This window comes from Electrona antarctica (genome assembly GCF_951216825.1).
Source record: "Electrona antarctica genome assembly, chromosome: 8".
Taxonomy (NCBI): domain Eukaryota; kingdom Metazoa; phylum Chordata; class Actinopteri; order Myctophiformes; family Myctophidae; genus Electrona; species Electrona antarctica.
The window spans coordinates 54,651,593-54,673,616 of NC_136789.1; the positions used below are offsets into that span (position 1 = coordinate 54,651,593).

The 22,024-nt window shown below is 41.0% G+C and overlaps 2 protein-coding genes across 7 annotated transcripts in view; both read right to left on the reverse strand.

The window, feature by feature from the left end:
* The window catches only part of LOC306927439 (uncharacterized protein), a 79,936-nt gene that overhangs the window by 52,575 nt on the left and 5,337 nt on the right, over positions 1–22,024 (reverse strand). For 2 of the 3 annotated variants that reach the window (XM_079507186.1, XM_079507184.1), the window contains exons 3-5: positions 21,174–21,335; positions 19,224–19,331; positions 18,740–18,835 (exon numbers count right to left, since the gene is read on the reverse strand). In XM_079507186.1, coding sequence (XP_079363312.1) covers positions 18,740–18,835; positions 19,224–19,331; positions 21,174–21,335 — 366 coding nt within the window. Of the gene's footprint in view, positions 1–14,034; positions 16,013–18,739; positions 18,836–19,223; positions 19,332–21,173; positions 21,336–22,024 lie in introns of those variants that run through there. The other variant, XM_079507185.1, reaches the window with a different exon arrangement.
* LOC306927451 (uncharacterized protein) lies at positions 3,518–11,891 on the reverse strand. 4 transcript variants are annotated; one of them, XR_013790513.1, is made up of 5 exons: positions 11,420–11,891; positions 8,571–8,639; positions 6,860–6,958; positions 4,961–5,900; positions 3,518–3,649 (listed from the first exon to the last, which is right to left on the reverse strand). XR_013790513.1 is itself a non-coding variant. In XM_079507202.1 (4 exons), the coding sequence occupies exons 1-4, from the start codon at positions 11,688–11,690 to the stop codon at positions 5,158–5,160; spliced, it is 1,182 nt and encodes a 393-aa protein (XP_079363328.1). In that variant the 5' UTR covers positions 11,691–11,891; the 3' UTR covers positions 4,920–5,157. The 4 variants fall into 4 exon arrangements, 1 of the variants encoding a protein (XP_079363328.1); XR_013790514.1 differs by having other exon boundaries at positions 3,555–3,649; positions 5,059–5,900; XR_013790515.1 differs by having other exon boundaries at positions 3,588–3,627; positions 5,059–5,900.

Here is a 22,024-nt window from a genome sequence, read left to right on the forward strand (position 1 = left end):
TACAAATGGAACCAAATGGACCCTCAGAGTTAAATTAACATTGATTTTACAATATGAATTGGGGGCCCAGAGATAGAAATGCCATTAAATGGGGGTCCGTAGACTAATGCATGTCAAACTGGTACTTATGGGGGTCGCTGGCATATATTTTCTAATGGGGGTCCGCGGGCTCCTAGTATAGAGTCCTGTAGCCATTCCAGCCAGGTGGGTTCGGGGAGTGAGGCCAAGTAGTAGCCTGACCAGTTTGTTTTGGGAAGTCTGGAGCCTTGTTTTAAGGGCCTTTGAGGTGCTGTGGTACCGTCCAGGAGGTGCATGCATAGTCGAGGAAACCTTGTACGAGGGCTCCTGTTAGGGTCTTCAAGGTGTTTTAGTTGACCAGTGAGGAGATCCTGTATAGGAATCTTGTTCTTTGGTTGACTTTTTTGATTACGTTGGTGGCCATTTTATCACCGGAAAGATTTGACTTCATGATGGAACCTAGGTAGGTAATTTCATCTTTTCGTGTTCTTCATGTTCAGTTCATTTTCAGTTCTTCATGACCCAAACATCCAGTAAGGGCGAAATCCATTTGACATTTGACAAACATCTCCTGAGATCGATTCGGTATGGGACCTTATATTATTTATCATCTTATTTATCCGTGTTTTTACAAGATGTCATGTCAGTAGTATTTCTAATACCTGCCCAATAGCCCACATCTTGGCTGCTGATGTGGGGATAGGTTAGCCTGCTATTTCAGTAGACTATTATAGTTGATTGTTTAATAATGTTGAGTTTTAAAGTCTAATATAAATATAAATCAATATAATTAAATATTGTGCCCATTTAAAGAACCACTCGGATTCACAATCAGAACTCTTTATGTTGTTATGCTCATTTGGAAAACAAAATTCTACTTCAAAAGTTGTGGATAGCATTAACAATAAGTTGAAGGGAAACTTCAACCTATTGCTTCAACCTATTGCTTCAACCTATTGCTTCAACTTATTGCTTCTATTGCCGGCCTTGCCGCACACGCCTACGCCGCAAGGCCGTAAAGAGTGTCCCTTATTTCAAGATCTCAAAGGTGGCAACCCTAGGCTCAAGCCATGGAAATAATTGTTTCCATTGGGTTCCTTTGTACTCAATTCATCCAAACATTTAATGACAAATATACAATCATATGCAAAAAATAACAATAATCATGTAAACGAGCAAACATTGAAAATAAAAATATGCACCTACAGGAGATAGGTAGGGATTCACTTTTGTTTTACTGTTGGTAGGACATTCCACATTTGTGTGGCATAGGAGTAGAACAAGTTGAGCCAAATCTGGGTTGAACGTGATTTGTGGAGCTCCCTCTGGTGTGACTGTGGACGTTATTGACATTTTTGAAGTAGTTTGACAGGTACATGGGATGGGCCTGTGTCTTTGTGGTGTGTAGTGACCACTGACCATGCAGCCCATTGCATGTAGCCTACCACCTCGGAGCCATCCCACCCTAGCAATGTGAGCATATGTGTAGCCTGACCAGTTTGTTTTGGGATGTCTGGAGCCTTATACAAACTGGTCAGGTTACTACTTGGCCTCACTCCCCGAACCCACCTCACCCTGGCCCTGCCCATTTTGACAGGCTGGAATGGCTTAGGGTTGACGACAAAGTACAGCATCTTGCAATGGGTCTGGTCCACAAGATTCGCTACTCCACCAAGATACCCATGTCTACCTGTAATACTTCCTTAATGTTAACAAAGTCCACACCCACAACACCAGAGGGAGTTCAACAAACCATGTGCAACCCAGATTCGGCACAAACAAGGGACTAAATTAATTTCGCTCCTATGCCACCAAAATGTGGAACGCCCTACCAACAGTCATTAAGACATGCAAATCCCATGACCCCTTCAAAACCTCTCTCAAAGGGAACCTATGGACGGCTGCAATTCGAAACTGGCCCCCGTAAATTCTGAATCCCCACCCCTTTTTCCCCTCACTGTATATTATTTTCCCCTTTTTACCTCCTCTGATGATTTCCTGTTTTTTGGCTATATAGAAGTGTATATTTGTACATCTCTAAATGTTATGAATTGAAAATGGTGGACCCTCTTGTAAACAAGTGTAGCCTAATACTTTATGGTGTCGTCCACTCACAGTTGACAGTTTTTGTATTGAGTTGTGCTATAAGAAATAAAAGCTCTATTTGCAGAAACGACAGGGAATACCCGGTTGCCGTTCATTTTAATGACATATCCATTATCCACCATACGCTTTGTTGGTATGGAGATGGTTCCTCTGCCACCCAGAGGTGGAAACCATGACCTTCTCCTTAAGAGACGTGAGGCATATTGGATCTTCACTTGCAACACCCTAGCGCCAAAAGGTTTAAACTCTTACTAAATGTGATGTTGTGATTTTGAGGTTTTTCACCTCTGGGGTTTTTTTATATATTATTTTCGATATTTTGGTTCTATGCTGTTTTATGTCCCGCTGTCATTGTGTGTGATGTCTTTTTTGTGTATTTGGAGTACAGACCCTCCATATACGTTTAATTTATTAGTTCTGACCCCCAATACATGTATTGGATATTATGCCCTCCAGGGACATGCTAATTGTCCAATATTAATTTGTTGCCTCAGTCAGTACACTTTAAAGGTATTCCATTTTTATTGTGTATATTGCCTTATTCTACTGATTGATTTATTCCATTGTAGCTATTTTTATTCTATTTGGTGTATATAAATGTTCCTTTTATCATGGAAAAAATATACCACCTGTACTCACCTGTGGGCAGTCCCTCTCCATGGTAACGGATTGGCGTGGGGCATTTGATTGGCCCCCGCTGATCCCAGAGTTGTACTTATACTGACTGTTTGTCAGTTCTTCTTTATGCCTGATGGTCTGACGACCAAAACGTTGCTCAATAAATCTAACTTAAGTGAAGACAGTGTGCAGGATTCTTTTTTCTCTACTTATTGAGTTGTGCTTGAAATGTACTGTAATTCTGCAAACTGTAAATACATACTTCAATCAATCAATATGTTGAAGGCCCTTTGTTGTGCTATGGTACCATGAGCCATGATGTGCACATTGGATGAGTGCTCCTGCTAGAGATCTCAATGTATTCTTACTGACCAGAGGAGATCCTGTACAAAATAATAATCTTAGGTTTACTTATTTTTTATTACATTGGTTGCCATTTTTCCACTGGAAACATTTGCCTCTAAACTGCAACCCAGGTAAGTTTGATTGATTGAATACTTTATTAGCAGTTTGCAGGAGAGAGGGGAAAAAAGCACAGGGAAGTACAGTTCAATAAAATTCAGCTAGGTTCTATGGCTTGTTTCCATTGGGCTTCTTATGTACTCAATTAATCAAAACAAGAAATGTGAGTGTGTGTGTGCGTATAGTACTTTGCTTTGTCATCGTCAAGGAAATGACAATTACGCAATTGCATCTTATGAGAGGTGGTGTTCTTCTGCTGCCGTTATGTGCGCGCATGCTGTTGCTCATCAGTGTGACGTCATCTGTTAAGGCGTCTATTCCTGCTGCCTCCCACTCACCCACAGGTTGGTCTCGGGTACTGTCCGTACTGTCGGGTACTGTCCGTCGGTTTACAGTCAGTAACAGTACTGTGACCTTCCAGACCTGTAGAGAAGAGAACGTCCATCTAGGAGTGCAACAGTTAATCAATAACTTGTCAGACAAAAAAAAACAAGTTTCAATGAATTGAATACAGAGGACCCTAATGCTGACCCATAGTGCTTTCTTGGGTTCAATCTATTAGCATTGTATTTGTATTAAACTGTACCCTTGTCCGTTTTTTTGCAAACTGCTAATAAAGTATCCAATCAATTGATTGATTCGTTGATATATAGGCATATATATATATATATTATAGGATTAAAAACGTAGGCCAATGGATAGTTGCAGTCCCACATTAAATGGATGTTGTAAATAAACATTTTTTATTGTATTAAGTAGCTGGAGCTAAATTGAACCAAGATAAAACAGGAGGAATCTGGATGGGAGTTGAGGAAAATAAACCACAGGTAAATGTAATAGTTAAAGACATTGTCTTTGTACTACGAGTCAAGTTTAAGGTTGAAGCTGTGTGTATTTGTCCCGGGTCGGCCTAGCAGTCCGGGCACCTAGGCTAGTAATCCAGTGTGTTGAGGGTTCTACTCCCGATCCCGACAAAGCTGCGTGTCATTCCCCATCTCTCTCCCCTCATTTCCTGTGAACTTACTGTAAACTATCAATAAAGGCAGAAAAAAGCAACAAAAAAAATTTAAAAACCCACCAAAAAAACGGTGTATTTGACTTTTGCCTCCACATGAAGTTCCATGAGTCCATAATGAAAAGTCAGTTGTCTTAATATTAATATTGAGCCTTGATTGTAAAGATGTTTGGATACTCCTTTATTATGAATTATGACAGTGACCAATTATAGACTTATTCTATTTTGTCATTACAGAGGAAAAGAAAGCACATATGCCACCAAAATGTGGAACGCCCTACCAACAGTCATTAAGACATGCGAATCCCTTGACTCCTTCAAAACCGCTCTCAAAGGGCACCTACGGATGGCTGCAATTCGAAACTGGCTCCCGTAAAATCTGAATCCCCCCCACCGCCCCCCCCCCCCCCCCCCCCCTTTTTCCCCTCACTGTATATGTTTCTTTTCCCTTTTTACCTCCATTATGATGAATTCCTGTACTGTTCTTTGTCTATATAGAAGTGTCTATTTGTACGTCTCTAAATGTTTTGATGAATTGAACATGGTGGACCCTGTTGTAAACAAGTGTAATGCTTAATTGGGTCGTCCACTCACAGTTAACAGCCTTTGTATTGAGTTTGTGCTTGAAATGTACTGTAATTCTGCAAACTGTTAATAGAATTTTCAATCAATCAATCAATTTCAATCAATCAAAAGTACTGCTGTAAATGATACTGTGAAGTACTGGACTAATAGACTTACAAAAGGAAGTAAAGTCTCCTCGTCCACTCTTTGCATCCTGACAGATGCACAGTCTTGGTTAATGCATACACCAGAAAGAACTAGTACGCCACATTTACCTATTTTATAGTTACACTGTTTACATACAGTGGAAAGCTGTTTCTCCAGTGTGGGTAAGCTGGTGTCTGTTCAGGTCAGAAGACAGACTGAAACTCTTGTTACAATGTTTTACAGTCGAATGGTTTTTCTCCATTGCAGATACACCGGTGGCTTTTCAGAGAAGGACGCCAAGTGAAACGCTTGTCACAATGTTTACACTGGAAAGGCTTTTCTCCAGTGTGGACACGCTGGTGTAGCTTCAGATCAGCTGACATAATGAATCTCTTGTCACAAAGTGTACACGGATGTGGTCTGTATCCAGTGTATCCAAGCTCGTGTCTCCTCAGATTTTCGGAGCTAGCAAAACTCTTGTCACAATGTGTACAGAGGAAACGTTTTTCTCCAGTGTGGCTGTGGGCATGCTGGTGTCTTTTCAGAGAAGCTGACCAAGTGAAACTCTTGTCACACTGTTTACATTGGAATGGTCTTTCTCCCGTATGGCTATGCTGGTGGCTTGTCAGGTGACTTGACTGAGTGAAACTCTTGTTACAATGTTTACAGTGGAAAGGTTTTTCTCTGGTGTGGACACGTTCCGTCTCCCCCCAATCATCATTGTCGTCAGTGATTTCAGTGTCATACTCAAGCTCAACTTCAACTTCAGAACAGTGCGAAGAGATGTCTTTATCAACTTCACTTTTCACTTCTAGAAATGTCAACATTGACCCATCAGGCTCCTCTGGTCTTTGAAGTATCTCCTCCTGTTCATTAATGTGTGGAAGCTCTGGTTCCTCCTGGAGCAGACTGGGGCTCCTCTCCTGTCCATGAGAAACCTCCTCTTTACACACAAAAAATTGCAGGATGCCTAGGAGCAGAACAATAACATAATAGTGAAAACTGGATTTCTAAAATGTAAAACAATTCTTCCATTATAAATGTTCCATGTAGAAATTGAGCTCTCACCTACTTAGATTAATGCAAAGTCATACTACAAAATACATAGAGTAATTTTTAGAAGTTCTATGTTAATTACTTGTTTCGTTTGAGTCATGAAACAATGTTAAAAAAACACAATACACACGTGGGCTTTGATTTTGGAGTAAAGTCTAAATAGGGTTCGTCTGTATGTAGGCTGTCCAGCGTGTCCGCCAGACACATCAGTGTCTGTCAGGCTAGCTAGTTGTGCCACTGCCAGTAGGCAGTTTTTCAATCTGATAGAATATGCTTCTTTCCCCTTTTTTCAGATGATAAAAGTGCAGAATGTAATCTGTCGAATTCTGTTTCATGCACTGAAATCTGAAAATATATGCAATTGTAATTGATTGAAGATATGCACATTCTTTCTATTCTTCTGCCTACACATATATGTCATGTATGAGCGAATAGTGGAATGGCATCAATGTCACGTGATTCCTTGGTTGACGCTGAAAAAAACTTGGATGTGAGTCTCAAAGAATATTAGATAAGATTATTGGCAGAATCGCTGAAAGTTTAGTATATATGGCGGTCCTGTGTTCTTTTTTCATTAACAGCGGTGGTTGTTGCAATAATCTGTAATACAATAGGCTACTTCACCATATATATTTGCCATGTACTTAGTCCGCACCCCCCCCCCCCCCCACCTCTACAACAAGGTGGGGGGGGTAACATCTTTACATACAATAGTTGATATACAAGCTAGAGATTTTGTAGATCTGTTCATTTCAGCAAATGTTTCACCTCAAAATTGAGGAAAAGGCCCATCAAAGATCTGTGTGTTGTTTTTCTAACAGCTGTACAACGGAACAGAAAATATGAAAGAAAGAGAAAGCACATGAAACTTACTGAGGTGTGGGTGGTCTTCAGGTTCCTGTTTAATAGAAACGTCCCTGTCTGAGTCTGGAGAGTTCATCTTTACCTGCAGTCTGGCCTCCACACACTGGTCTGAAATGAAGGAATTAAAAAGGGACATTAATGACTGGACGCAGTGGTCAACAGTTATTAAAGTCAAACAACATATGAACGTTGGGTGCAAAGATAATGGTATATATACTGTATATACTATATACATGTGGCCGGGTGGGGTATGACGAGTAATGTGGGCGTGTCTCTGGTGTGAACTAAAACTACAGGGGAGAAGTTGGCACGGGACCAAACACTTCCGTGACTGAGGGGGCTGCAGCAAGCCGTGTTACTGCAACGAGAGAGAGGGTTGCGAGCAGGGCTTTGATGCCAAAGTGTTCGGGAACGACAGTCTGTTCCGACGAGGAAAGGAGATAAGCAGGGAGTTAGCAACTCGCACTGAAAAGAGGGATGCAATGAGAACGGGGTGCTTGCCATGGTCATATGTTTGGGGCGTCGTCCACGCTGAGAGTAGTGCAGTCACTTATTAAAGTTGATGAACAGGCTGGTTGAGAACCCACACCTATGTGTTAATTGTGTGTGCTCAGCGGTAGCAGTTTGTCTTTGATGTGATCACGAGTCAGTGGTCACTGCTTTAGCCATACTGAATTAAGCTGTAGGTTTTATTGTTACTAGGGAAAGCTAATGTTCTTGTATGATTTAATCTGTCTCTACTTTTATTGTTAACTTTGATATCAATTGCTCGTAATAAAGTCCATATTTTATATATTGCATTTTTCTAATAAAGATTGTATACTTTAATGATAAGTCTGTGGTCCGTCTAATATGTACCTATAGTGTCCGGTTACATACAGTTTATAAATGGTATTGTAGAAGACATCACGCTTAACTAAAGATTACACACGGGAAATGTATCAAAAGAGTGATTCCAATGATGCAAGTAATGGCTTTAACGTGAATGAGGTGAAAGTAGCCAATAAGTGCAGTTCAAACAATGGGCCAACCCAACTGGGAGGTTAAGGTCTGTGACCCAAGCTACAACTTAGTAGGGATGGGGAATTGTATTCGATCAAATAAGCAGCCTTTATTTGACCTCAATGAAGGCATAGATCAAAGTTGGGCTGGTCAATTATTCATATTATCAGTTACAACTTTGGCTTGTTTTGTTCTGTGTTTAGTTTTAAATCAAGTGCAACAGTTTCATTAACATCACTTTCGCCCCTCCCTAAAAGCTCAAACTCAGTCTCAGTTAGACTGTGAGATGTTTAGTTCAGATCTAGTCAAGATGATGGAGTCTTTGTCGAGGAATCTGATGAGGAAAAAATAAATAAGACATGGCCAAAGCATTTCCGGGGGTCCCTGAGAACCCGTTTTAAGAGAGGTTGGGAATATATTAAAAATAAATCGAAGAAATTGTGCACTTGGTAACTAATTTTAGATTTTTGGCGTGGTGTTAGGTATGGGCATAAGGTTTTCTAAACTTTGGCATAGCTCCCGGCAGCCATCGTGGACGCCATCTTGAAAATTATGCCTTTCCAGAGGTTATTTTGTCCTACATTTTTGAGCGGTGCCTCCACTCCTTTACGCAGCTATGTGTGTCTGTATGTATGTATGTATGTATGTATGTCCGAGCACAAAAGCTGCAACACGGTAATTCTGTCACTTCGACCGTTTCGGACGTAGGAAGGCTCACCGGAACCGTCCAAGTGTAATGAAGGTGCCCAGTCAGGATCGGACTCAAACATTTCCATGGCTGGTTTCCCTGAAGAGGAAACAACAAAATAGTCAACATATATTCAATGTACGTTTTTTTTGTTCCCTAAAAAAAAAGAAAAGAAAAAAAAGAGCACAGTATGCAGCATTACAGATAAAGGCGAACATGACCTGCACAAATTGGTTCATTCCAACAGCAACATTAACAGCAAAATCAAATAGTGTTCAAGCATGTAGTGATGTTGTCAAAACATTAGACGACTAGGGCTGACCCAAAAAAATTGAATATTCGAAGCTTTGTTTGATGGCACGGGATTCAAACATGTTATTATTATTATTAGAACACCATTAATAATAATTGTTATTATTATTATAATTATTATTTAATCAAAATAGCTGATCTACAAGCCCACAACTCATTGCAGCGTGACATGTTGAGAGCTTTTAGATCTGCTGTCCATCAATCTGTTACCTTGTCTTTTTGTCTCTGTTACAGTTGAATTAAGTTCATGTGGAGCAACACAGCTGGGCTACCCTAGTCGAGTTGCATTAATACCTATATCAGTGGTTCTCAAACTAGGGGTCCTTCAGGGAGTTCCAGGGGGTCCCCAGCTAAATGATAGGAACCAGTTCAAACTCAGACCAGACCCAAGTGGGTGATCCGAGACCTCCAGGAGGGAGGAGGCTCTAGTTACTGCCTCTTGTACAGTTCTATGAATTGGGCTTGGGTTCTCCCAGAAGTCTTACTGTACTGGCCACTTTGACAAGGCTGCTGAGCCTGTTCTTGATTGCCAGGGTCAGATTACCGTAGCAGGCAACCATACAAAACATGAGGACAGATTCAATAAAACTTCTATAGAAAAGAGTCATCATTACAGACGAGACACTGCTGGACTTTTTTTTGATGTAGAGGCAACATGAGAGTCAAAGGAGTTTGTTGTCAAGAACGACACCCAAGTATTTATAGCTCTCTACAACTTCAATTTCTGTGCCCTTAATGAGTGTGAAATGAAATGAAATGAAATTAAATCTATATTTACCCAGGGTATCTGGGCTAAGCTCAAGAACTTGTTTCCAGCCAGGCCCTGCTCATAGAACACATTTCATCGTAGTGGTTGATGCCTTGTTCAAGGGCATTTCAGCGGTGGTAATTTTAACGTGTCGGACGGCTGGTTCGAACTGGGAACCTTCCGGTATCTAGACCGCGCCGCTATCCGTTCGGCCACCGCTGCCACCATGTAGGAGCAGGACTGGGAGGGGTCCTTCTAAAGCTGATGATCATATATTTTGTTTTGGTCACATTTAACTGTAAGAATGACTTGTCACACCAGGATATGAAGTCATTGACAACTGGCCCATGCTGTACTTCATTGTCTTCAAGAAGGCTAACAATCACAGAGTCATCAGCCAATTTGACAATATACCTGTTAGGGTGATTGCTACAACAGTCGTTGGTATACAGAATATACAATAGTGAGGAGAGACAACAGCCTTGGGGAGAACCAGTAGAAGAGAGCAGCAGAGAAGATAGCCGCAATTTGCAACTCTAGATTTTTTTACAATGGGATGAATCTAGAGTTGCAATACCCTCCATTGACTCACCACTCATCATTTTGCGTTTGCGATCTGCTGGTCTTAAACGACGTTAAACTCACCAACATTGCAGCTGTAGTCCAAGCTTGAATTTTGCTCTTTCAATCTGCAAAGCTTGTTTTTCATAAAAATCCCCCGTAGACATGTTATGAGCTACTTTCTGTCCAAAATATTCCACAAGTGATATTCCGATCCGCCATTTTGGAATTCTGCGACGGGCCGTAAAACAAGACGTGAGGGGGAGAGCTTGTTTAATAGAATCTTACCTGCACAGGTAAGACACCCAAAGAAGAGGCCGACGCAGCGCGACGCCCCGTCACGCACGGCCTTCTATTAAACAAGCTCTCCCCCTCATAGATATATATAAACACTAGATGGCTCAAGGCGGAGTTTCTGACGTCGTTCACCCGGCAGCCATCTTACATCGGGGATACAGTACAGTATGTTCAATGGCAGCTCAAACAGAAACAGTCATAACTCGCTCAAATCTTGACGGATTTACAAACGGGTTGGTTTATTACAAACGTTGTCAACGTGGCTATGATTCAGGACGCTTATCGGCTTAATTTATTTTTTTATATGAACGTCGTATAAAAGCATATAAGTATGCGGACGTCTCTGACGTTTATAACAAACCAAACCGTTTGAAAATCGGTTGAAAATTGAGCAAGTTATGGTCATTTAAGAGTACATGCCCCATAGACCCAATGTTATGTGTCCCGAGGTAAGATGGCCGCCACGTAACGACGTCGCTCTCCATTGGCCAACAGCGCGGGTGAGCTATCTAGAGTTTATATATATCTATGCTCCCCCTCACGTCTTGTTTTACGGCCCGTCGCAGAATTCCAAAATGGCGGAATATCACTTGTGGAATATTTTGGACAGAAAGTAGCTCATAACATGTCTACGGGGGATTTTTATGAAAAACAAGTTCTGCAGATTGAAAGAGCAAAATTCAAGCTTGGACTACAGCTGCAATGTTGGTGAGTTTAACGTCGTTTAAGACCGGCAGATCGCAAACGCAAAATGATGAGTGGGGAGTCAATGGAGGGTATTGCAACTCTAGATTCATCCCATTGTAAAGAAATCTAGAGTTGCAAATTGCGGCTACAGAGAAGACAGGACCTCATTTACCCTCACGCACTGAGACCTAACAGTTAAGAAGTCTGATCCAAGTATGATTCAGCCAACAAGGTTGGGAGACAACATGGCAGTTTCATGTTTTTGGTAATTTACCTTTGTGAAAATGCCGTGAACAAACACGTCTCTGCTGGGGTATGTCGTGGAACGTCAAGTCTTTGCGCCGTACAGCTGAGAGCCAAGCCAATCGACGCCTCTTTGTCAACTCCTCCATCTGAGGTCCGTGATGCCGCTTCCATGTTGGGAAGCGGAAAAATCTAACTCCTTGGTCTACCTCATTCCGAATCACCCGAGGCGACGCTGGCGACCGCCGGTTGTTATAGGCTCTAAGGTTATAGCACCCTATAACTGAGCAACAATACACCATTGTGAGTCCAAAACAATAACGGAATAGTCAGTGCTGTTTACAAGCCCGGCCGTGATGTGTGGAACGAAGTCGATTTTAGAACTAAGTCAAAGAGACTATACACGTCTCCACCGCTACATTTAGCTTCCGTTTCAGCTGCTAACAAACGTCCTCCTGCTGCTAAACAACACTGTTTTGAAACGACACGTTTGTTTTCTTCGTATTTTGATTAATGGTATTAACTATTAAGTGCCAGTGTTACATTTTGTCTTCAGACCATGTTAACTCCAGACCGCGTCAACCGTCGCCGTAGAGACGGACCCACAACGGCAGATGTTGTTCACAGCGAAATAATGCGTAGCAGTCCGCGTCAATGCCTGTCTCTTCCCTTTATGTTAATCACAATTCCAAACACATAGCCTACCGATGTGATTCTTGTCTTAAGCGTCGGGCAGGCGTTGTGTGGACCTTAGCCAGGTTTTGTTGTTGTTGTTGACAGTCACGGGAAGAAGGGGTTGTCTGACTCTTCCTGTTTCTCAAATAATAAATTAGCTTTTATAAATTATATTCTATTCGCCATTGGAGTATGAGTATGTGTCACGTACATTAACCATGTAGCCCAGCATGTAGTGCGTGAAAATAAACGCATTGATGAATGAAGGAATAAATAAATGTTTCTGACGGGATTCGAACTTGTCCTGCTCTCAGCATAAGTTCACCCGTCTGGAGCATAGTCCAATGTGCCATTCTATTCACAACGTTTAGTAACCGTAATCACATCATGGAGTATAGAACTAGCCATCAACGCACCAAACCTAGGTTAAGTTGAGACCTCAGTCACCACACTGGTTTACAACATAGCTGTTTATTATTACCGATTTGTTTCTAAAAGCATCTCTCACCATCATCACCTAAATTCACCTTATAGTCATTATGTTATACAGGCTACTTAGAAATTGTAAATATATGAAGCATAAAAGCATTATAGGTAGACAAACAGTTTGTTATAATAATGACCTCATTATCTCATAGATAACATAAAATGGAAACCCACATACATAGGCCTACATATAATTATCAACCAATTAATTAATTAATTGATTGATTGACATTTTTATTTCACAGTATGCAGACAGAGAACACAACTCAATACAAAAGCTGTTAAATGTGAGTGAACTTTAACTAAATACATGAATAACAATGTATTCATGTTCTTTCAGATTGAATGCTCATCTTGTGAATTATGGTTTCACTGGGTGTGTGTAGGCAACTCCCAGCCTGCACATAAACCAGTGCATCTCCCTCGATCCACTCTCCACTGTTCTAGTTGGCCAGCCATCATTTGTATTTGGGCTCTCCCCAGGTTGGCAGAGGTTAGCGCACCCAGGATTACATTTTAAGAAATTGGCACTGAGTGTAAAATAGAAAAAATAAAACGATGACCTGTCTTGTTGCTCTTGATGACCTGGGTGACCATGGATACTTCTGCAAAGGTTACAATTACATTTAGATGGAATGCTATTTAGATACTATAGATTATTTGCTATCCTGGTTTACTGAGGCAACATTGTTGTTAAATGCCTAAATCATTTAGTTCAACCCTACCCAAATCTATTATGGTGCCTTTATACACTGCCAACCAATGTCACATGCTCCATCAGATAAAGGTAAGGTTACAAACCGATACAGAGGATTAGACTGCAATGTATGACTGCGACCACTGTGACGACACTGTCCTTTAGTGTCCTGAGTGTGTGCCCTTTTGTGGTCATTTTTGTTACACACTGTAGAACAGGGCAAGGCAAGAATGTTACTCTTGTGTATGTATGGGATGTGTCAAATAAAATAACTTAAATCATGTGTTAGGCTGAATTACTGCCTCTTGATGATCTGTGTGTGTTGTCTGAGGTCATGTTATAAAGAAACTGTCTAACCCATAATGCTTCATATGTTTACAATTTCTAAGTAGCCTGTATAACATAATGACTATAAGGTGAATTTAGGTGATGATGGTGAGAGATGCTTTTAGAAACAAATCGGTAATAAACAGCTATGTTGTAAACCAGTGTGGTGACTGAGGTCTCAACTTAACCTAGGTTTGGTGCGTTGATGGCTGTTTCTATACTCCATGATGTGATTACGGTTACTGAACGTTGTGGATAGAATGGCTCATTGGACTATGCTCCAGACGGGTGAACTTATGCTGAGAGCAGGACAAGTTCGAATCCCGTCAGAAACATTTATTTATTCCTTCATTCATCAATGCGTTTATTTTCACGCACTACATGCTGGGCTACATGGTTAATGTACGTGACACATACTCATACTCCAATGGCGAATAGAATATAATTTATAAAAGCTAATTTATTATTTGAGAAACAGGAAGAGTCAGACAACCCGAAAAAAACCTCTACGAGAGTCTAAATGTTTGGGCTAAGACAACCCCTTCTTCCCGTGACTGTCAACAACAACAACAAAACCTGGCTAAGGTCCACACAACGCCTGCCCGACGCTTAAGACAAGAATCACATCGGTAGGCTATGTGTTTGGAATTGTGATTAACATAAAGGGAAGAGACAGGCATTGACGCGGACTGCTACGCATTATTTCGCTGTGAACATCTGCCGTTGTGGGTCCGTCTCTACGGCGACGGTTGACGCGGTCTGGAGTTAACATGGTCTGAAGACAAAATGTAACACCAGCAGCCAGCCAGTCAACACGACGCCATGTTGTTTTGTTTTCACAACTGCATTGCATTGTGGGTATGAACTATGATCTCCTTCTAGATCCCAGTTGTTGTAATGCTGCCTCCCACTGGTTGGTGTCGGATACTGTCGGTGTTGGATACCCCTTCATAGAGTATCCTGCCCAACATTGTTGTAGATTGAGAATTTTAGTTGAATCGTTCACTTTTTCATAAAAGCATGAGTACAATATTGTACAGTTTGGTTATATGTCCAAAGTAGAAATACAGAAATGTTATTAAATTTCAACACTCATTTTTCTGCTACGTTGTTTCCACCACCAATAAAATAATGTAACAAAAATGTATGAATTAATGAAGATGTAGGCTATACTTAAAGGTATCGTAATAATTATGGTACCACAGGAGTCGGAATGGAATGGCATTCAATATGTTTGTGTTTACACAAACACTCAAAAGTGGATCATTCAATCAATGTCAATGGCATTCAATGTTTGTGGGCTGCAACATCAACAAATACAAATAGCTATATTTACAGAGGAGAAAAAGGAAACGCGTCAGTGGTGTATGACTCCTCATTTCAATGTGAATTAATATCTAACTCCACTTGTAGTTTCCTGATAAATGCTTTTTAAGGACTGTTTTGAAAGAAACCACTGATTCACATTCTTTAACAGCACATTCCACAGTATTAGAATGAGAACCTGGTGTTGTGGGTGTCACTCACTTTGGGGAAGAAATTAGACAGGTATGAGGTCACTGCCCATACCATTACCGTAATAAGGTAATGATATATGGTATTACCCCTGTAATACACATGGGCCACATAATTCACAAATGGCTTCTTGGATGCAACACTTCAACTTCAAGCATCTCAAAACTCATCCCACTCCATCACTGAAAATGTGTTCTCCATTGTGAAATGGTTTAATCGACTGAAACTCTCCTGTATTACTTTTGCAGTGACGGTGAGCTCACTGTATTTGCCATATTTGCCACACTGCCCACAGTGATAGCGTTTCTTAACTGTATGAATTCACTGGGTTCCCATCAAGTATGAACTCTATGGTGCCTTTTGACATGACCTGAACCTTACTCTCACAGTGGTAGGGTTTTTCTCCCATATGAATTGTCTTGTGAGTTTTGAGCTCACTGCGTGTGTTGAAACTTTTCACACACACTCCACAGCGATAGCGTTTATTTCCTGCATGATCTCTCTGGTGACTTTTTAGAGTAGTGCTACTGCTGAACCTTTCACCACACAGGTTACAGAGGAAGGGTTTTTCTCCAGAATGAATTCTCAGGTGAGTTCTGAGGTTGCCTCGGGTGCTGAAACTTTTCTCACACTGGTGACATTGGTAGGGTTTCTCCCCTGAATGATGTTTCATATGAGTTTTTAGACCACTGGTACTCCTGAAATGTTTCCCACACTGGACACAGTGGTAGGGTTTCTCCCCTGTATGAATCATCTGATGACGTCTGAGACCGTTGCTGTTGCATATCATTATCCCACACTGGTCACATTGGTAGGGTTGCTCTTCTGTATGAGTTCTGAGGTGTATTTGGAGTGCACCGCTTGTTTGGAAGATTTTCCCACACTTGTCACAGTCGGTCCGTTTCTCCACTGGCAATTTATAATCTGAAGAAAAGGGAGATAAATAAACAAATCACAGATTAAGGGATTGTTTTTTAATCAACACTCAAGCTATGTCCTATTGCCAACTGATTCTAAATGTACAAGTAGTTATGGTTACATACATATTTTCAAACAGTTTAAAAATACAAACTGTATTTGGCAGGAAAGACATTTGTAATGAGAACGAATGGAGATAAAGAAACAATATTGTAAATTAAGTATTTCATATAAGCCTAGGTGTCACCTTTTGCACAGCAAAAAGCATCCTAAATGTATTTACAAAAATATGGTGGGGGACATGTCCCCCTCCAAACCTCACGTGCACGGTCGATCACGCACGTGTGTGGTCTTTATGTGCATCGCTGCGTAAAATGCGATATTTGGGGCTTGATTAGAGCTTAATTTGACTTAGATATAAAAATATACGATGATAGCTTAGCATCCCGGACATCTGACTGTGTAGCACAGTGCAAAAAACTAGCGGATGTTATTGTTCGTTGAACCGGAAGTGCTATCGCCAGATTCGCTCTATTTGGTCAAAATCGGCATAATGGTGAAGTTACCGCCACCATCAGGACTGGGTATAATACTATAGGATTGCCGTGTCAGAATGAGATCTAGTGTGTATATCACAGATTTTTCTATTGGCATTAAAATGATGAATTAAAAATATGAATAGAGCTGGCAGAAGGCACTGAAAAGCTGCTATTGGGGTTAATTACCAGGGGTGGCGTTGAAGAAAGCATATAAAAAACTAATATAATATAATAATATAACTAATTCTAATATAAGCCGAGTTATTTGATTTCCGTATATATGGAATACGTATATGGAATATGGAGAGAGAAGTCTGGAGCTCTCTGGTGCTGCTGTTGCCCCCGCCACCCGACTACGGATAAGCGGTTGAAGATGGATGGATATGGAATACGCCGGTTGCGCACAACACTTTGTGCAATATTTATGACCGGGCTAGTACTCGGGAGTATCTACTCTCACACTAGCCTCGTCTTTTTTGATTGAAAGTAATATCTGTTGCAAAGGCTATATTGTCATCCAAACAGGACAGGCCTATAGGCCTACCAAAGTGTGCCTGGAGATGTGTCTGTGTAGCTGCATGACTGGCTGGAGAGTGTGGAGAGTGACTCCATCAAGATACAGGTTTGGGGGATTTAGCATGTGTAGGGAATTCACCTAATCAGGCCTAGGCTGGGGTGGCTGAGGTTGCCACGGCGATCAATGGGCTATATGCATCCAACAGACCAACACTTCCGCGTTCAGCTTGGGCCACCGACTCAATCATAGTGAACGTACGGTCGTAATTTTGTAGGAATAAAGTTCAGTTCTTTAAACCACACTATTTCAATTGATTATTTGATGTTGTGGTTTTTGAGCAGTGCCTCCGCTCCATTACGGAGCTATGTCCGTGTCTGTATGTATGTATGTGCGAGCACGAAAATGCTGCAACACCTAAAGTGGCCAGTAGAGTACAGCACAGAGTAAAGTGTAACAGAGTACACTACAGTACGAGCCCTGGGCCGTTCCTGGGACACTGGATGTTCCGGGGACCCCCAGGGGGTCCTTGTGGGGGTCCCCGTGGTGCACCGCTCACTTCACACAGTTGTGATTTTCATAGTTTGGATGATTTGTGTTGCGACGTTGACAAGATGACATGATCTAAAACGTCTTAAATCTCCCTTTAAAAAACGGGAGCTCTTCCAGTCTCTCACCCACTCACGCGCGTATATCTATTCTACGTCCGAGCATAGACATGGTATCGCCCCGCCTGCCTCTGATTGGCCTACCGACACTGCCGGCCTTACTAGAGTTTCCTCCGAGGTGGATAGCTGGCTGCTGGATAGTCTGACGCACTCGAGGTTACTCCTTGGTGGGAAACAAATAAATAATATAAGTACAATACAAGAGAATGACAGCTTGGCACGCGCAACCGTAAGTTTTATGTTTTGTAGAAGAGGCAAACTAATATATTGTTTATGCAGTTTATTTTACGTGTAGAGTGTAAACTTGAAACATCATTGTACTGTAAAAAGGTCTCTTTTCCCTTGATCTTTATCCTTTTTAGTATAATAGTATTAGTTTACTATAATTAGATTAATACACGATAATCGACACTAACACTTTAATTTCAATCATACAATATGTGTTCAATCAATCATTCAATCAAAGCAAACGGCATAAACAATAATAGTTTGCCTCTTCTACAAAAATAAAACGTACAAGTTACTGTCGCGTGTGCCAAGCTGTCATTCTCTTGTACTTCCCACCACGGAGTAACCTCGTGTCTCAGAGGACAGTCTGGTGAGACTGTGGGGGCAAGACGGGCAGTGTCGGTAGGCGGTAGTTAGTAATCAAATGGACCCTTATTAACTCTCAAGAGCTAAATTATTGTTATAACATCTACATTCATTAATTTATCGTGATATGAAAAGAGTTGAAAACCACTGCCTTATTGGTGTTGAACTGTTGATTGTTAATGCTATCTATTATTACCATGATTGAGGCAATTTCCGCAACTGAAGCTTTTTTTAAGGTTAATTTTGTTATCAAAAAAATTATAATAAATAAGTCTTGTGAGGCAGTTTCCCACACTTGTCGATCATAGTGGAGATAAATATTCTGTGAATTTCCTTGTAATGATGAGGACTTTACAGACATTATTATTTCTAACAATTTTATAGTGAAAAGTTGTTTGGGTGGCAGCATGAAACTTACTGAGGTCCAGGCGGTCAGGTTCCTGTTGAATAGAAACAGTCTTGGCTGGTGCTGGAGAACTCATCTTCACCTGCTGGCTGGACTCCACAGACTGGTCTGGAATGAAGGAATAGAATAAGGACTTTGAAGTAAGATTAGACGAAAACAGAAGCGGGGAGGAGGCGTCACATCTGCGTTATCCTCTGATCATTTTCAGAGCTTTCGTGCTCCAGACGGTATAACCACAGGGAATAAAGAGTGGACAAAAACAGTGGGCTCGCTACTCGAGCCCAAAATAAAGTATTGAAATTTGAATGGGATTATAGAGGTAGAACACTATCTATACTATAGCAATGAGTAGAGTACTATCAGAATATAGAGCTATTTAACACTTAATAAATATATAATATCATCATATTCCCATAATTGTATAGTGGAAAGTTGCTTGGGTAGCAGCTACAACAAAACAGGAAAAAAAAGAACAGCAGCAAGCATTAAAACAAACCATTTCTATTCATCAGGATGGCGATGAGAAACAACTGGTGAGAAACAGTGGCGGCTGGTGCTGGAGAACTCATCTTCACCTGCAGGCTGCTGGACTCCACAGACTGGTCTGGAATGAAGGAATCAATAGAATAGGACTTTGATGATGTGACATGGGTTTTAGATGAAGGTTGAATGTTAAAACAGTGTGAACAGAGGGTGTAAATAAGGACTGCATGGTGTCACTATTTTTCACAGTCACTATATTTCACAGAAGTATGTTTTATAGCATTTAGGGACCCTAAATGCTTTTGGGGGGCCCTGATGAGATTATCTTGTGCAACATTGTTTTCACAAAGTAAAGAGTAAACAAATATTAAGTGTAGTGTAGCTGTATATAAAGGGAATCTGCACATTTGTAAAGTGACAATTTATTTAAAGCCTTTGTAATACCTCTAAAAGAAAAAGAAAAAAATGTGTGGACTTTAAGTGGACTTCGAAGCCATTTTAATACCTCTAAAATAAAAAGAAATAAAGATGAATGTGTCAAAAGTAATGAACAAAATACAAAATGGCCAAACATTGGCCAAATTGTCAATTTGACAGGGAGAGAGATTGAGAGACAGAGAGACGTCCTGTGTCGGTCTCGCACATGTATCACGGGATCCTGCGATCGTGAGACATCAAAATGAATTAAACAAGAAATGATCACAGTGATATTTGTCAGGTGAAAGAAGTGCTGTCGCGCTGTTGTGTTCTCCCCCCATATTAGTCTGATTATTATGTTAGTAACGTGTATGTGTCACAACCTTGTGCCTCGCAGCCGTTGTTTGCGTCCGTTTCCGACGTTCTGTGCGTGGTTCAATGTTTTGTTGTGGCTTTGCATTGGCTGTGCTGCATTGTTTCAGCTGGTATGGGTTTGGTTTGAAGTTATATCGAGTGACGTTCAAACATTGCAAACGTGGTGAGCTCTTCTTTCCCCGTCACCCCGTAAGTGTGAGCATGCTTCTCTGCTGCGTCGCTCTGCACTCACTGCCTTTTTGCCACCTGCGTGGCTGCCAGGGATATTTGCCTCTCCCCTTTCCATTGGCTACATTGGCTGGTTGCTTGCTGTCCCATTGACTAGAAGCAGCCAATCACGTCACCACGTCAGTATGACTAGGGTGTCGATCTGTCGTCTACATTTCATGAGCTTCCATTAGTCAGGTTGCAAATACATAGCAAATAATACACAAAAAGCCGCTCGACTGAGGGGAGGCAAAAACGTTAACAAGTAAGGCAAATGCCTTACTTTGCCTACAGTAAATCCGCGTCTGCTCGTGACCACCGGACGGACTGGAGCTGTGGTTAAACTTCTCCACTATATTGTTTAGTTCTGTGTCTGTCTATTGATCTACATCTGCTCATTTAAAAACTTTAATATTCGTTTTTATGGGTGTGTGTTTAGTCCACGCCACAGTTGGCGTTCAGCCTTCACAGGCTGCTATACAGAGCCCCGGTGAGAACCGGGTACTAGGGGACCGTGTGGCAGTACTAAAAGAATCATTACATTGTATTCGCTGTTTCTCCATCTGTGAGAGGAGTTTTTTTTTTTAAAAAGCTGATTTGCATAGAGATTACATTGAAATAAAAAGCTAATTCATGTATTAGCTTTTTTGGTGTGAATGAGGTTTTATCCCAGTTGAAGACCTTTTTTGTTAACCTACCTTCTGGCAGATTAATGAGTCGGTTCCACAAGCGCATAACTTTTAATTTTAATGAGTTAAAAGGCAAGTAAAAAAATAAAAAATAAAGAAAGCTGGATAATTTATGTATTTACTCTAGCAATGAAATTAAACAGATTTATTTTGTATGATGTGGCTCTGTATGTGTAGAGATTTTTAGCTGTTATATTATTTTCCAAAGTGCAAATTTGATATTTTGACAGCCCTACAGAACAGAAAATAACAAAGAAAGAGCACATGAAACTTACTGAGGTGTGGGTGGTCTTCAGGTTCCTCCTGTTTACTAGAAATGTCTTCTTCAGGTTCCTCCTGTTTAATAGGAATGTCTTCAGGTTCCTGTTTAATAGAAACGTCCCTGTCTGAGTCTGGAGAGTTCATCTTCACCTGCAGTCTGGCCTCCACACACTGGCCTGAAATGAAGGAATTGAAAAGGGACATTAATGACTGGACGCAGTGGTCAACAGGTCACCAGTTATTAAAATCAAACATATGAACGTTGGGTGCAAAGATTATAAAGTTATATAAGATATAAATAAGATTATATATACTACATACAGTGTATTGTAGAAGACATCACGCTTAAAAAAAAGATTACACACGGGAAATGTATCAAAAGAGTGATTCAAACGATGCAAATAATGGTTTTTAATAAGGTGAAAGTAGCCAATAAGTGCAGTTCAAACAATGGGCTGTGACCCAAAATACATTCCCAAGCAACAACTTTATGTTCACAAGTAGGGATGGGGAATTGTTTTCGATCAAATAAGCAGCCTTTATTTGACCTCAATGAAGTCAATCAAAGTTGGGCTGGTCAATTAATCATATTATCAGTTACAATTTTGGCTAGTTACTTGCACGAGCAGAGCGCAAGTACTGTTTTCGACTGCATATGTTCATGTTGGTGACTGCCTCGGGCAATCGGGGATTGTGCATTTTTGGTGGTCCCCTCGGCCAATCAGGGATTGTGCATTGTGTATTTTTGGTGGCGTCGCTCGGCCAATCAGAGCGTAAGTTGGCAGCTTGCTGCGTATGTCGGTGGCCCCCTCGGCCAATTGGATCGGCTCCGTATGTAGGTTGCGTCGCTCGGCCAATCAGGCAT